Below are 16,848 nucleotides of genomic sequence, written 5' to 3' on the forward strand. Positions count from 1 at the left end.
ATGATTTACTCGCAAGTTAAGTTTTAAGTCAGTTGGAACATTTTAACACGAAGATTTTATATGCTTTCTAAATGGCAAAAAAAAACTAAGTTTTATATTTTTTGGTAGAAGACAGTTTTCCACTTTCTTAAGAAGCCATATTATATAGGTATATATTTATATACATGTATCTAATCGTCCTTGATATCTTTATTAATCAACTCTTTCCCTTTTATAAAAAGGAAAAACATAAAGAGATTTTCTTATTATGAAGCAGAATTTAATTAAACATGATCCACGAAAAAAGTTTTGTAACTATTGAAACATCTTGAATAAAATTCTTAATATTTGATAGTCTGAATCAAAAACAAGGATGACAACATCCATAAGTAGCAAAGCATAAAAACAGTAGATGGGAATACGTACAAGCAGATTTTAACAGTTTTTGCAGGGGCTGCTATTCAGCCAATTAATTCCAATTGAAATTGTCGCAAAATTTAATATTTTGTTAGGTTGAAGTTGGCGTATAACTTGTTTTCTAATGTAACCGAAGGAGAGTGAATAGGAAGGTGAGAAAAAAGGAAAGGGGGATGTGGGGAAATTTTCCTTTAGAATTGTTTGTCAGAATCACATTATCTTTTCCCTGAGTAATTGTCAAAATCACAACAGTTTTAAGGGTTTGAACCTAAGTCGTCATGAAGTAGGTTGGGACACTTTTAAGGTAGAATGTACATCGAAAATGACGATAAACTAAATTAACCCCTTCTAAAGATTAAAATCATTGGCGGAAATTGGACAAAAGTGGTTAGGAAACAACCCTTAAAATTCAACCAATAAAACTATGGGTAATTACAATTAAATGCCGCCCTATACCTTGGTGTTTATTAAAATCATAATATATAAATTGCAATTTATACAATTCTCACCTATGGCAAAACTAAGATAAAAAGCTTCGCAGAGTTCCAAATGAAGAGAAACATCTTTTAAGGAAACTTTTTGATTAAAACTTGCCACTTCAGACCAATTCTGTGGTCCTTCTCCCTCCATTTTATCATCAGCTTTATTATTATGTTCTTCAGTTGCAACTTTTTCATCTTCTGTTTCCTTTTCTTTTCCAGTATCATCTCCTATAATAACGCCAAATAAATTAAATATTACCAATAATGTTTAATTATATTGAATGCTAATTTACCCAGTATCATTCTAGAAGGACAATAAATATTAATAGAAGTGCATCTAATACATATTTCTAATTAGATTTCTTTATCTGCTACAAAAAAAAAATAAGCGCCATTTTTTACAACATTTCTTGGACCAGTACGTGAGCTCAGCTGGCAGATAAAAACCTTACTACTTTATAATAGAAGAATGAAATTCTATTATAATATCGTAGTATGAACACTTTTTTGTGCTTTCCCATATCAAGGGTTGAAGTAGTTTCTTTTCCTATGCCTAACCTGTGCCCCCTACCTAGTACCAAGTATCCAATACAACCTAACCTATCCTAAAGGAATAAATTAAGTGTTAGATGAATAGGCACCTTGGTCAGTTTTCCAAAAGTCTTCTTTTTCTTCCCACTTCTTATCACTATCTTTTTTAGCCGCTTCAAATTCTAAACCTGGTTGCCACGTTTTTGTTTCATATTCTGGTTCAACAGATGCACTGAAATAGATAGATTTGTTTTTGCATAGCATGCATTTTATAAATATTGATTTGATTCAAAAGGAAAATTACAGAAAAATCACCTCTAATTCTAAATTTTGAATTAGGCTATTTTTCGCTTTTTATACAATTACGGTCGGTCCGCCCTTGGCCCCTTACGTAACAATGAGCGTTAATTAAGCAATGTTAGAATTGTCAAACTTTTCATGATGAATGTAAAATTGAATATTTTCTGGACTTAAATCCTGAATATAATAACATATTTATCATAAATCAGTGTTATATTGTTTTAAGCTACTTAAGAAAAAAAAACTGTCTTTATGGGTTATTTACAAATCTTTACCTATTGAAAATAATAGTGCCAAAGAAACCATGAGTATAGATTGCTTGTACATGTTCCTGGTTCTCTACTATAACATAATTCTTTCTTCCAGCATTGTTGATTTCAGTATCTGTTTTTAACCTGGAATAATAAGATTTTGTTTGTTTTGTTTTGATACTTGTAAAATACTTGAAAATTAGATCAAGAACTCTCTTTGCAAATCAATATAGTACAGGAGAGGATAACGTTAAAAATTCAATCTAATTTAAGATAGGGTAACAACGATTATTGGATTGCTTCATCCTTAGATTAGAGGAAAATAAAACAATGAGTAAGTAATTATCCGATATAGACGACGGCTAAAACAGCACTAAATTATTGTAACATAGGAATCTTGATTTATTAGACGATGGTCGATAAAGGGAGGATTAGGTTGCGCTAAAAATCCGTAAAGGTGTGAGTTTTAAGGCTTAAAAATAGTAGTAGAACGGTAATATTCACTAAATATGTGTATTTGTTATTGAAAAGAACTATAGAGAAATGTTTTTTTAAAAGTTAACTTAAATTCTTTATCGTTCTACTACTGTTTTTAACTTAAAACTCACAACCTTTACGGATTTATAGCGCAACCTACTCCTCCCTTAAAGTATTATCCCCTAACTATGATAAACAAAATTACCCTTTATCAGTGCCCATAAAAACTTTAGGGATCTTTATAGTACTCTTTGAAAAAATATTTGTCTGTCGTTTCTTATTCTACCCTTTAATAAGATGCAATTGTTCTTGTTTTCTGGTAAACAAAATAAGGTTTACCTGCCATTATAACATTTCCAAACAAAATTTGATGGAGGTTGACCGGTTATACTGGCAAGAGGAACTGGTAGAGGCTGTCCGGGACATTGTCTAAATAAATATTTTTTGTACTAGGGGCTCTTGACGAAAGGAGTGTAGGGGTTAATCCCCTCTTTTAATCTTGTTTTTTTATAATTTTTTTTTTTGAGAGGGGGGATTTTTACTCAGGGTGATTTATTTAGGATGGTACATATGTGTCATCCTCCATAACAGTTATAAACCCTTCCCTGCACCAATTAAAAAAAAACTTTGACTTAAGGAGAACCATATCGGTCCGGCGGTTAGAAGATCTTTGGCTACTTGTGAGTATTGTATTTAAAATTAAATTTTCTTACATATAATAATAGAATTACTAGCCCATGATTAAATTAAATTCCCTATTTTATCTTTACAATTATAATAGTAGGTAATATTGCAGAACATTTCAATTAAAATATTTAGGTAGTTAGATCTATAATTAAATTAAAAATATTCTTACTTTGTTCTCTTTGCTCTGAATTCAATCTCATTATCTTCCCAATTGCGTTTCATGTTCAAATTTGAGCTCAAATCCTTGTCATATCTTTCTGAAACAATAGACAACTTTACAATATGTTTATATTTTAATATTTTCATTTGGCAGAAATTTGTACTTTAGAGGATTAAACTAGAGTTGGAGGACCGCCAATACTTAGTTCCATGTTATCTACAGATAGTTGAAAGAACAACTAAAACTTTATGAGAATAATTTTCTTCCAACTTTTTATGTTCTTAAATTTCCTGAAATAGCATGTTAGGTATTTTAAATCTGTATTAATCTTAAAACTTAGTCTTGGCAGCCAATTGGAAGCACACAACCAATTTGTTTTTATAAATGCATCAACTGTTATACATTTATTCTAAAGGGAGATTTATCAGGGATAGAAAGCATAGGTCATCTGAGTAAAAATTTTATTCCAATTTTATTTAAATATTATTTTGAACATAGTTTGACAAACTTTTCTTTGTCAGATTTCTGATAATTCTATTTCTAAAATTTAATCAATTTAAATTCTAAATTTTTGGAGTTTTAATATCAAATTCTTGTTCAATTAAGAAACATGATTTTGTATTTGAGAGCATAATTTCTAAATATATTAACTACTTGTATAATTTCTAATACAATAAAATAGAAGAACAAGATAATATAGAAATGTAACTTCTTAAACATTATGGCTAAGTGTTTGATTGTGTTTCTCAACAAATAGGTCTGTAAATATTACTAGAAATTGTTTAAATAGATTTTAAAGAATATAATAATAATCTAATGAGCAATTAATTTCTAACCTTACATACTAGTAACAATTCTCAGTGTGGCCACAACCAAAAAAATACTGATACTGAAGAAAAAAAAGGAAATACTGAAAATACTGAATCCTAAAATAAGAAAAAATACTGAAAATACTGAAGAAAAAAAAGGAAATACTGAATCCTAAAATAAGAAAAAATACTGAAATACTGAATAAAAAAATACAAATACTGAATAAGTATTTTTTTTATATGATTCCTCATTTCAAAATTTCATGTATCATACCTTTATAATTTGGGGGATTTTTTAAAGACCTTTTAATTTTGCCTCTTAGATTTTCTTGCACCAATTAAGCAGAAAATGACTGATAAATATTTTAAATGATTACAAAACTTAAATACTTTTTAGTTAATTTAAGAGCATGCTAAAAAACTTTACCTTTAATAATTATGCAAAGTACTCACCTTAGATTATTCATTCTATTAATAGACAAAAAAATATCTGAAAAAAATACTGTATAAAAGCATCTCAAATATCTAAAAAATTTATATTTGAGATGAAATTGAAAAAAAAATGTATATTACCATCATACCTAGACGTCCAAGCTTTTTTTTTTTTTGGGGGGGGGTAAAATTTTTTTAAGGGGGGGTAATTCGCTTTTTGGGGGGGTAAAATTCGCGCGTCGCAATTTTTTTTACCCCACCCAAAATTTTTACCCCGGGGGTAAAATTTGCTTGGGGGGGGGGGGGGGGTTAATTACCCCCCCTGAAATCTGTTGGCAGGGGTAAATTTTTTTTACTCCCCGCAAAATTTACCCCCTTGGGTAAAAATTTTTTTTGGGGGGGGGTAATTTAAATTTTATTAAATATTTAGTATTAAAAATGCGCGCGAAGCGCGCAAAATTTTTTTTTTTACAGATTTTTATCTTTTTCGGGGGGTATTTACCCCCCCAAAATTGTTTGGGGGGGGGGGTATTTACCCCCAAAAAATTGTTTGGGGGGGGGTAATTACCCCCTCCTTAATGGTTGGGGGTGCCTACGGCACCCCCAGGTTAAGGGTAAATTTTAAACTGGGGGGTTAAAATGAAAAAAAATTTGGGGGGGTAATCGCCTCTTTACCCCCCCCCCCCTTGGACGTCTATGATTACCATAAAAAAAACAAAATTAATGTACAAAGTTATAGGGTAATTTAAAGGAAAGTAAAGTGAGGCGCGAAGCGCCGAAAAAAATCTGACATCAACTACTTGAAAAAACATCTTATTTATGCAAAATTTTTTGAATTTAAGAAATAATGAAAATACTGAATCATGAAAATTTCCAAAAACTGAAAAATACTGAATAAAATTTTCAAATACTGAATATTCAGTATTTACTGAAAATACTGAAGCCCCAATTTCCAAATACTGAAGAATACTGAAGATTTTCAGTATACTGAAGAATATGGCCACGCTGAATTCTATAATACTAAGAAGTAAAATTAATATTTATATAAATAAGAAAACTGCTAATAATTTTTATAATAATCTCTTTTCTTTGGCATTGGGTTTAATATTTTAATGAAAGAAGTATTGCTTTTAAATGTTAAAATGACTGAATCTAAAATTTATTAAGATATACTTAAGTCCATGGTTGACTCTCTTTTTTGAAAAATGATGAAAACCTTCGAGTCATTCTGAGAAAAAATATTTCATTTCCTGCAAGTTAGATATCTGATTTCCACAGGAGATTATCTTACAATCATTATTTATCATTTTTTATTCAGAAGGTAGGTACTATAATATTTTCTGTAATTTGTAAGAAAACAAGAAATATATTTCACAGGGTTAGTGTCTTCAAAAAAGAAAATAAAATACATCTAATAACTGAAGGACGGTTGGCCGATACAAATTAGATTAAAAGATACTTAAAATCATCGTGTATATTCTACAAATTCTAACAAATGCATATTCATTACTTATATGATTATTATCTGACAGTTCGGAAATATTTAAGACTGATTTACTTAAAAACTAACTTTGACGTATTTATGATGTTTTTTTTAAAGTAACGTTTAATCAAATAGTAAATTTTGTATCTTAAATCGTTTTACGCCAATCCATATTATTAATTTATAATTTGTAAACTACGGATATAAATTTGAAATAACCTATAATTTTTCTTATATTACTTCTACTATAAAAAGATCAAATAACGTTAAAAATACTTTGATATTTTTATTCTTAAAGCTAAGAATTCAAAGATTTAAATAGGAGAACATATTTTTCAGAAGATTTTAGAATTTAGACTTTTAAAATTTGGAAAAAAAGTTTGATTGTACTTTGTACAAATTGTACGTAAGGAACATCGTTGATTGATAAATTCTAAAGGCCTTTTAAAGACTTGGTCACTATTTCTTAAGATTTGATTGTTTGATTATTTAGAAAAGATTCATTGTTTTCCAACTTTATCTCTCTTTTTCACATCCATTGTAGATTATTTCATTGATTCTTGTATTCAACTTTTCTAATTCTTAGTTTCCACCAAAATAATGCTATTATTGATTTAACATTGTTATTGTTGTGTACAATTTAGGATAGCCTAATTGTTAAAATTTCACCCATCTTGGCAGCTTAAATGTATTTCAAAATTCAGTTCTGTGGATTTCCTATTTCAAGTTTGGTTGATTTTTTTTCTAGAACAATTTTTCTGAATTGAGGTATTGGTGAGAGGATTTACTGCTTACATATTAGCGGCATAATTATAACTTAAATAATTTTGTACTAATCAGGGGTCAGATCTAGGGTCTTGGCATCTTCTTAGAAGTATAACTGCATTGATAGTTTCATTTTTTATTTCATCTTCATTTTTTGAGATTCCATGTTGATTTTTGAAGAAAAAAGCAAAAAAGAACATATTTGTCATAAAATTATCATTGGTTATATAACAAACTCAAGTTCTATTTGCTAAAAAATGAACTAAGGCATAAAATCAAGAAAATATAGCACTAAAAGTGCTAAAATAGTAACAACTAAGAGAAACATATACATGACAAAAAGATATTCTACGATCATTTGATGATCTGTTATTTAGAGAGCTTCCTCTTGAAATACTTGTGGTAGTTGTATAGTAAGGCAGATTTTGTTAGCTTTGTTTTTTTGGTCAGGTTTGCTGGTCAGATTGCATGGCATTAGCCATGTGGTCGAAACAACTATTAACAATCAAATGCTAAATCATATAAACTAAATTAACAGCATAACTGTCTTTTTCTTTCTTTATGTCCACTAAAATCTCTTCAACGGCTTATCATTCAATATTCAGGGTAAAACTAAATGGAAAGTTTAGCCCCTATTTACCCCACCCCCACCCTTCCCTACCCTCCAGTGTCCCAGCCGCTATTATATACTTATATTTTGTTTAGGGTTATTAATGATGATTATTTAGCATTTGTACCTTTGAACTAGTTTGAAGTTGCATAATACAACTTTACACTCATTTAAAAACACCAAAAATAATATTTTCGAACATTTTTTTCACCTGAAAGAAAAAAAATAAGTTTGAAAGCTCGATAAATTTTCTGTTAACAGTTATGTAAACAAAAATTATATAACAATTTCAAATGTTAATATACAATCCAGTAATTTGAATTACAGTATTATTACTTCATTACGCGAATTTTCTACATTTTTTTTTGACTGTCAACTTTCAAAGTATTCTAAAATTGAATTTTAGAGGAAGCATAAGATTAAGCATAAAATAACCTATAGCCTTAAATTATTAGCCTAACTTTTTTTTGTATAGAATATACCTACTAATGACATTGTTAATATAACAAAATGGTTCTCTTAATTTATACAGAGTGTCCCACGTTAAAATTTTCTTTTCGGGCGTTTACGATTTTACATATTTAAGCTAAGAGTGTTGCTTGACTATTTTAATGCTGAAAAACCAAACCAACATTTTACTTTGGACACCCTGTAGCCAAGCAAAACATAATTTATCATTACTCAGCATTCAGATAGTATTTGGATGCTCTAACTATTGCAATATCTAAGCTTTGTCATTTTGTTCTATAAATTTTTTGTTTGGGTAAAAGACAATTTGAAAACAAACATGATATGTAAGGCTTTGTAAACAAATGAAATGAATTTGATGAAAATCACATTAAAACTTTTTAGAATCTAATAAAGCTTAAAATAAAGAGACTACTATTTAATGCAACTAGCTGCTGCGCTCTAGTATCTAAATGCTCTATATTTGTAGGAACGGTCAGAAAACCATCCCGGGATCTATGTGAAGATTACCTAAAATGAAATACTTCAGTAGAATATTACTACCTACTTCAAGTATATACTATGATGTATTCAATTATGTTTTTGTTATTTTCCTGTCAATTGAATATTATAATGATCTTAGAAAATAATCTAAGTAGTATTTAATTTTGGAGCAACTGCCATGTCAATATATTCCTGATAATATTTTATAACAAAGGCTTTCAAATATAACAATTTGTCTATTGAATAGAAATTTCTTTAAAATCAAAAATATTTTCAATTAAATAATTGTGCTGCATTGTTCTTAACAAGAGCTTGTTTTATATTCTTTATATTTGAAAACAACAACTTTTAGACCCACTCAAAACTTTTGGTATTGAGCTTATAGGGAAAGAATTATTGCAAAGGCGTCTACAGTATTAAACCAAGAATACCAAAAAAGATAAATTTCGGATATGAATTTGTCCATAAAGATCCATGAAACGACTGAATTAAGAGTTACTTTGAAAAAAGCCTTGGCAATCCAAACAAAATCTGTCAAGAAAAAGAAAGGCTAGGGACAAAGACACTAGCATTGGTATTTCAAAGTGACGGAGTTTTTTTTCAGTTTAAGACTAGTTTTACCAGAGAAAAGCAAAATTATTGGTAAAAAAGTTTGTAATTTTCAGGTTGAACCAATCAATCAAGAGTACCAGTATAATTTACAGTTCAATGTTCCCCTCCCTCCCTAAGTTTTACTACCTAATAATTTCTTTATAAAAACAATAGTCATTAAAAATATTAGGACAAAACGCATTACGTACAAAAAATCTGTTAAAAATCACATTTAGTAACTTACACAGGTATTTTAATTTAAGGATATTTTAAAGTAGCAGTTCTGTTCTTTGATTGAATTTTTGTGTTCAACAAAAAAGATTATCTTATTATTCCAGCACCTCTTTAATGTCAAAACTGGAACGATACAGAGAAAATTAAAAATGATCTTCTTGATAAAAAATATCAAATAAAGGGATAGTTGCATGAAGTTCATTTCAGAAAAATTATTTTAAGCATAAGTTACAAAAATACCATCAAACATAAATTTTAAATTACAATAAATAACAAACAATTAGACATCAATAAACTAGTCGTCATGCTGTTTTTGTGAAAATAAGCCAGCTATAAAATTGTATATATTACAAAAATACGATTTTCAAGTGTTGATATTTTAAAACTACGTGGTAGAAAACTTAAATTCTTTCAAAATTATGCTCTACAGATGTAGTTTAAACCATTAACCAGGAAAAAATGTGCGTTTCATTAAATTCATGTTCAAATGCATTTCGTGCAACCACTTTAAATTATTTGTCATCTTCGTCCTTTAAAACAAACAATAAATCTGTTTTATATACTCCAAAGGTTTCTAAATAAAGGTTCTAATACAAACGAGGTAGCGCTTGTAAAAAAAGAATAACAACGAATGAAATAAATCAGTTATCAACAATTAGAGAAAAATTTTAATTATTAAGAGAAGCTTTTCTATAATTAGGGTCTGTACGTCAAATCTAGTTTTCATGTGAATCCTGCTGAATTGAAGTTGACTAACTCCAACTGCTAGTGACCTCTCTCTCCCTAACGTCCTTGTCAGCTGTCTGGTGGCTCTTGCCGCCACCGTATCCAGGCGCAGGATTACGCCGAGACTCGACAATAAGCCAGTCGGGAACAGTCTAAATTTTTTTAGGATTATGAAAAATAAAACTTAACGAGGTTTTCCAAATTTAAAATCTTTAAAAATCTGCATATATTTAATTTACTGGTAACATTTTCTCAACTTTTACATCAAAAGAGTAACAATTCTAGTATAGGGGTGATTTTACTTGGGAGGGTTGAGGTAAACTTTATCTTGACCTAAAGAAGCTAGATTAGAAAGGAGAACCAAATCTGTAAGCGAGATCCTCACAACAAATTGAAAGACACACAAACACACACATCCTGGTACTTTAATTTAATGATAGAAATATGTTGCTCTGTTTATACTATAAAACCACACCTGTTGAGCATCTAGCAAGACCTTGTACAAATCCAAGGCTATGGAACCATCAGTGCAGCTGTCATAAAAGGATATTGCCCGCCCAGTGTTTCCAACACGTCCTGTTCGTCCAATTCTTAATAAATATTTGATGTCTATAGTGAGTACATATATTCAAACAAGGATTAAAAATAGAAATGTTTTTCTCGCATTCATTCGAATCCGGTGGATAGGAACCGGTTCTCATCCTTACGAAAAAACTATGTCTAGCATCGTATTATATCCAGCTTTCTACGAATATAAAAATGTACAATCATAAGATTAAAACCAGTTTGTTTAGCCGGTGCCTTCGGCACCACGGGGCTAAAAAAACTAGTTTTAATCTCATAATTGTACATTCTATATCCGCGGAAGGCCGTTTATAATACGATGCGAGAAATAACTATTTTAACTATCCAGTTTCTTTCATGTTCACTTTCTAGTTTCAATTTTATTTGAATTTTGGGGCGAGGTGTGTTAAGCTGCCTACCAAAGGTGACTATTCACGAATTAAAGCAAGTAATTTTAGGCATCTTTCAAAATTGATGTCAAGCTTTTAAATAAAGTTGAAGTTACTTTGTTTCTGTTAGGTATTGTTAAATGAACGATTTTTTTTGTATAAAACCGTAGTATAGCTTAATATTTTTTGTGCATTTAGGTAACTATATTTATAAAAAAAAAAGAAGTTTGGACGATGCTTAAAAACACTTACTCTCGTTCGTGCATAGTCTTTGTGCACTATGAGTCATACAAACAATAATTTTATTTGTTTTATTAACATAAGAATTGAGATTCTTACAAAATCTTAAACTCTTATTCATTATTCAATAAATAACAAAAGAAATTAAATACCAAAAGACGAGAGCTAAATATTGAAAAATAACATTTTATAGACAATATTAACTTCTGTGGAACTAAATAAAATTCGATGACAGTCTTATTATGAAACTTTTTTTATGTTTTTACAACATTTGGGGATATTTTTCAAAGATCAGTGTACTTATTTGAAAAAACCGTGGTGGACCATATTTTTTTCGTTCATTTAGATATATTAAACAGGAACATAGTATGCTCACAATAAAATGCCCAACATCACTGGCAGATGGTGCTATATATCACTTGCCCTTCGTGCATGCACAGTCCTCTTTATATTAGTGAAGCAATTCATGGCAATAAATACCCCTAACTCCCGATATTGAGATGAAGCGACTTTTCACTATGAAATTACCTGTGAACGTATTCCTCGACACTCTTGGGAAGATCATAGTTGACGACAAGCTCAACATTTTTGATGTCAATACCCCTGGCGGCTACAGCTGTAGCCACGAGGATGGGCTTACTACCCACCTTGAAGTCATGCAGCGCCTCCTCGCGTTCTTCCTGCAAATTTATCATTAATAGGGCATTTTGACACTGAAAATAATAAAAAAATACCTAGCCATGTTTATTCACTTAACATTAAAACAGGGGTGTATATTCTGCACAAGATTTTTTTTCCCCGGCTACAATTTTTTTTATTCACCCCCCCCCCCCCTAGTTTTTTCTCACCAAGTAGGGGCAAAAATGAAAAAATATTTAAAGAACTCTATATTTTATTTATTTTATCCCCCCTACCACACATTTTTTTAGTTTTTTTTCACCAAGGAGGGGGGAAATGGAAAAAATGTTTTCAGTTTTCTTAATTTTTACATATTTTTCCCTCCAACCACTTATTTTTAAATACTCCCCCCCCCCCACACCCTGAGCATTAAAACTTAAAAGCAATAACAAACAACTGTATATATATTTCAAAATCTGTGTGAAAATAAAGGGACATAAAGAAATAATGTTACTAATTCTACTTTGTATTATAGATATTACCTGTAACCTATCTCCATGTATGCTAGTAGTAGGCAGGTCAGACTGACACAGGTAGCTGGCCAGGAAATCAGCTGTTTTCTTCATCTGCACGAAGACCAATGTCTTGCTGTTCTTGTCCGTGTCATACAAGTTTTGAAGCAACTCAGTTAACTTCTCTCTCTTGTCAAATTGTGATATCTATAATAAGTATACAGGGTTTTATCATTGAAGTTGAAGGTATCGGAAATCTGACTAAGAAAATTAATATTTCATTTTGGGTGGATTTATATTTACTTGCACATAAGTTAGGTCCCTAGATGCTAAGGGCGACTCCATTTGTCTGCATTAAAATTTTGATAAAGACTAAAATTAAAACACTTAATTTTCTTATTTAACTTTAATTCTTAGGAAAATGAATGAATAAGTTTGATAACCATGTTTTTTCATTATTATTGAACTAGTGATGTAATGGAATTTATCCATTCATATTATTTCATAACAAGAAAAATTTAATAAAACTAAATTGAAGAGGAATGTTAGAAGATTTTCTATTGATTTACTAGATATTTGATGGTGCCAACAAATACATTCAAGAGTTGTAGACAACATTCATTTAAAACAAAATTTCAAAATATAAAACAGTATGACGTCCAGTAGAGTAAATCTCAAGTCATAAAGTTTTATCGCATTATGGACAGCTTTCCGCGGATTAGAAAATAAAAATAAGAAGTTCCAGTATTGTTGAACCCGACGGTCTATAAACTGATGTACGTTTCATGTTTTTTGAATAATGTTGTTAAAAAATTCGAAACGATAATGATTGATCAGTATCAATGGCTCAGAACCGGTTCTAATCAAGCGGATTTTAATCGGCTTCAAAGCGTGACCAACCTGCAGTAAAGTCTGTGCCACATCACTGCTGGCTCCTCCCAAAATTCCCACCGACAAGAACAGGTAATTATTCATGAACTCGGATGCCAGCCGCTGGATGCTGTCCGGAAAAGTAGCCGAAAACATGAGTGTCTGTCGGCTTAAGGTAGCTGGCATGTTAGGATGCCGTACCAACTTTAGAATACTTTCGTGGAAGCCTTGTTCCAACATTCTATCGGCTTCATCCAGTACCAGACAGCTGACTTTAGCAGGACTTAAAATGTTCTTCTCTATAAAATCTAATAGTCGCCCTGGTGTTGCAATCAAAATATTGCAACCTTCCCGGATTTTATACCGCTGATCCTCGTAGCCTGTTCCGCCATAGGCGACAACGCTCTGAAGTCCCGTTCCAGCGCTATATTTTTTAGCCTCATCCTTGATTTGAATGGCTAATTCACGTGTGGGCACAACAATCATCACTTCTGGTGTTTGAGGTTCGCCTTTCACAGCCGCTGAAGGTTTAACATCCTTCTCCAGTAGAGTATTAATCACAGGTAGCAAAAATGCCGCCGTTTTACCGCTACCGGTCTGTGAGCAGGCCATTAGATCACGCCCGTTTAAGATGTTTGGCATAGCATGTTTTTGCACCGGTGTTGGCTGACTGTAGCCGCATTTTTTCACATTATTTAGTATCACAGAGTTAAGGCAGGACTCGGAAAAACTCTCTATTTTACTAACCGCCCCGTCGCCGCTTAAATTCACATCAATGTGTTCAAATCTACTAAAGTTAATCCCTGTCGGGACATTGTTCTCAAAAAGTTCTTCTTCAGTCGGTTCTTTGTTGTGTTTGTTATGATTATGATGCTTTTTAGAGGCACGGTGGTTCTCATTATGATTGCAGTCTCTTTGTTGATGGTCTGGTGACCCACAGCTAAAACATTCTTTAATGATTTGGCCCGGTCCACCTCCTTGAGACCTGAAAATAATAATTTACATTTAAAAGAACTATTAATTTACAGCATTGCCCATATATCTTTAATACTAAAGGAGAGGAGTGAGAAAAATAGTTAAAATCCATCCAATAACCCAACAATAATCGTCCATATGTAGTTTGGGCGGCCATTGGACTAGCGATTTTCGTGATTATATGCATTCAAAATACCTTACTAGGTAGGTACTTTATAATATAAAATTAGAATCAAATAAAATTATATGAAAACTTTGTATTACCTGGATGTTTTTTTGTGAAAATTCTGACAATCCCGGGACTTGTGCCCCTCTTGACCGCACGAGTAACAGCTGAAACGGTCATGAACATCACTATCGCCCCTCCATCGGTCATTATCGACCCGACCGGCCCCAGATCCCCCACGTCTATCCCTATCGCCATCCCCAGTCCTGGAATCATTGTTTAGACGTGCTCCATGACCGCGGTCATTTGAGTGGTTCCCGGGTTTCCCACTGTTGTGTTTATAGCTATGGTTGCTGTGTTTGGAGCCACGGCCACTGTCAATAGAGCCCTGACTTGGGTCAGAGTCCGCATCTTCAAAATATTCACTGGTGTCGTTCCTGAAAAAAATCTGTTGGAGGGGTTCTTCAATGTTAAATAATAAAATAATTTGGCAAATATAATATAAGGATATGCTTTTTAAAAGGTCATCTACTCAATTAAAGTTTGTCCAGGTATATTAGAATAATTCAAGATATGACAAAGCTTTTTCTTCTTCATACCACAATATCTTGTAATTCCGCTAGCAAATCGCGAATGCATTTGTAGAGTATTAACAACTTACCAATATTTTTAATTTTAAAAATAATACCAAGGCTGTTATTGCATTCTAATTATTTTTGACAGTATTAATTCCATTTTAATCTGTGTTAAACTATTGTATCTTATCCCTTAAGATCCCTGATTCAATGTAAAGTTTGAACAAACCTGGAATAGGATTTTCTCGTCTCTTTGATGTTAGCTTTACTTGGACATTCGTAGGATAAATGACCTATTCCATCACATCTAAATTAAAAATGTAAATTGATTTATCAATATGTAATATGCATCATAGTATTGAAAAATTTGGTACCTATGAAATTCTTGTGCAAATATGAAGATTAAAAAAAAACTTTTATTCAGCAAATGAAATCTTGTAAACAAGTTTTATGCGTTTACAACGATTTTACCCCTTGATACAAAGGGCTTAGTGCGTGAACAGTTATATTTAAACAAGCAGTTAGTGTAACCATATTTCTTAGTGTTCAGTCCATTCATATGGTTGAATTGGACACCTGTCATACTAAGGGTAAGTAAGTCAGCACCAGCAAAAAAAAAATAATATCCTATGGTTGTATCTCATTCGGTTCCAATAAATTAAAACACTGTTAACACTAAATAAAAATCTACCTGTAGCATTCAACATTATCGCGTGATTTTCCATGCCGCGGTCCGGGAACATTATTTCTGGCGCCATTTCTATGTCCCGCTGGTCCCTGGGCGTCCTGGTGTCTGTATATGTCTGAATTATCATTGTGCTGCCTGCTTGAATTATGCCTGTGGTTTGATTCAGTGTGGTTCTGGTTGTATCTTGAACTATTGGCCTCTCTATAATGCAGGGGTGTATCGTTTTTTTTAAAGACTAAAATAGTCAATGCGTTGTATGTTAGACGTTGGCCCATACCGAGTCATAACTGTGGTTGTTAACATGCAATCAAAGGGTTGTTTCGGATGTTAGTTCCTTGGGACCTACTTAATAGGTCTGGCCCTATTTTGCTATTAACTATCCCCAGAGGTATTAATCAGTTGAGTGCTTTTCTGTAAAAAGAAAAATTGTAAATTAGGTATAAAGTTTACATCCTTGAGAAAAAATATTTTAACTAAAGAAATAAATACAAGAGCTGAGGCAATAGATTTTTAAGGTAAAATATACACCCCTGTCTCTATGATGATTGTTGTGATGATGGGAAGGGGGAGGATGATTATAATCAACCCTATCCCTGCGTCCAACTTCTGGTAGACAATTACCAGAGCTTGGCATTCCATTCTCGTCTAAATAGAATCATGTTGCTTATCAACGTTATGATACTTTTCGAATAGCTACTGTAAGCATTGTATTAGTGTTTTTGCACTGCATTTTTAAGATAGTCTATTTCAAAGGCATGTGTGATAACCCGTCGCTAGGTATAGAGGATAGAATAAACTATATATATAATTTGAATATAAAGGTTTTTTATTGGCAATTTCCCTATAGAGTGACTTATTTCGAGCACTTAATCACCCATCTTATTTTACATATTACTATAAAAATACTAGACAGGCATTATGTAGAAAGTCACATTTATATCTAATAACTTTACATTCTCTAAAGTCATATCTAGTGATTTATTGGCCTATACTAACTTATTGATTTTAATCTATAAAAAAGTTAAAATATTGCTGTTTTCCAACTTACCTAATGTAGACCATTTAGCAATACCTCTTCCTCTACCCGCAGGGGCGAAACCCCTTCCCTTGGAAACTCCAAGTGGGGGCCCATCATCGGGAGGTGGCTGGTTCCAATGAGGCATAGTATATTTTTACTATACTTTCATTAAATTTTCATTTTAGTTCTAAAACAATGAATAGATGAAGTTTTTTTTCTGCGATGATTTTTAAAAAACGACAATAACAGGAAGGCTACATGATCTTTTTTAATATTAAGTTTTGGCAGTGCTTAAAATTTTGAAAAATTTGATGCTCAAAAACAACTTGATATACACTGATGAAACAT

The 16,848-nt window shown here is 31.6% G+C and overlaps 2 protein-coding genes across 14 annotated transcripts in view; both read right to left on the bottom strand.

The window, feature by feature from the left end:
• Tsen2 (tRNA splicing endonuclease subunit 2) overlaps positions 1 to 3,430 on the bottom strand; it is a 15,325-nt gene extending 11,895 nt beyond the window's left edge. For all 4 annotated transcript variants that reach the window (XR_013883309.1, XR_013883301.1, XM_080174799.1 and 1 more), the window contains exons 1-5: positions 3,294 to 3,430; positions 2,777 to 2,866; positions 1,985 to 2,104; positions 1,520 to 1,641; positions 906 to 1,106 (exon numbers count right to left, since the gene is read on the bottom strand). Coding sequence is in view for 2 of the 4 variants with exons in the window: in XM_080174799.1 (XP_080030925.1) it covers positions 906 to 1,106; positions 1,520 to 1,641; positions 1,985 to 2,104; positions 2,777 to 2,866; positions 3,294 to 3,430 (670 nt within the window). In the remaining 2 variants the exon portion in view is untranslated. The remainder of the gene's footprint in view (positions 1 to 905; positions 1,107 to 1,519; positions 1,642 to 1,984; positions 2,105 to 2,776; positions 2,867 to 3,293) is intronic.
• LOC145330130 (ATP-dependent RNA helicase vasa-like) lies at positions 3,379 to 16,671 on the bottom strand. 10 transcript variants are annotated; one of them, XM_080174778.1, is made up of 14 exons: positions 16,531 to 16,671; positions 16,011 to 16,127; positions 15,486 to 15,681; positions 15,024 to 15,101; positions 14,318 to 14,656; positions 13,109 to 14,063; positions 12,239 to 12,415; positions 11,607 to 11,758; positions 10,361 to 10,475; positions 9,400 to 10,037; positions 9,135 to 9,213; positions 7,511 to 7,772; positions 5,817 to 7,268; positions 3,379 to 4,055 (listed from the first exon to the last, which is right to left on the bottom strand). In XM_080174778.1, exons 1-10 carry the CDS (start codon positions 16,643 to 16,645, stop codon positions 9,912 to 9,914), a joined length of 2,370 nt encoding a protein of 789 aa, XP_080030904.1. In that variant the 5' UTR covers positions 16,646 to 16,671; the 3' UTR covers positions 3,379 to 4,055; positions 5,817 to 7,268; positions 7,511 to 7,772; positions 9,135 to 9,213; positions 9,400 to 9,911. The 10 variants fall into 10 exon arrangements, with proteins under 10 accessions (XP_080030904.1, XP_080030887.1, XP_080030899.1 ...); XM_080174761.1 differs by having other exon boundaries at positions 7,511 to 9,313; positions 9,666 to 10,037; XM_080174773.1 differs by having other exon boundaries at positions 7,511 to 9,316; positions 9,666 to 10,037.
• Positions 16,672 to 16,848: the final 177 nt, after the last annotated feature.

This window comes from Acartia tonsa, chromosome 1, assembly GCF_053477335.1.
Source record: "Acartia tonsa isolate MP-2025a chromosome 1, ASM5347733v1, whole genome shotgun sequence".
Taxonomy (NCBI): domain Eukaryota; kingdom Metazoa; phylum Arthropoda; class Copepoda; order Calanoida; family Acartiidae; genus Acartia; species Acartia tonsa.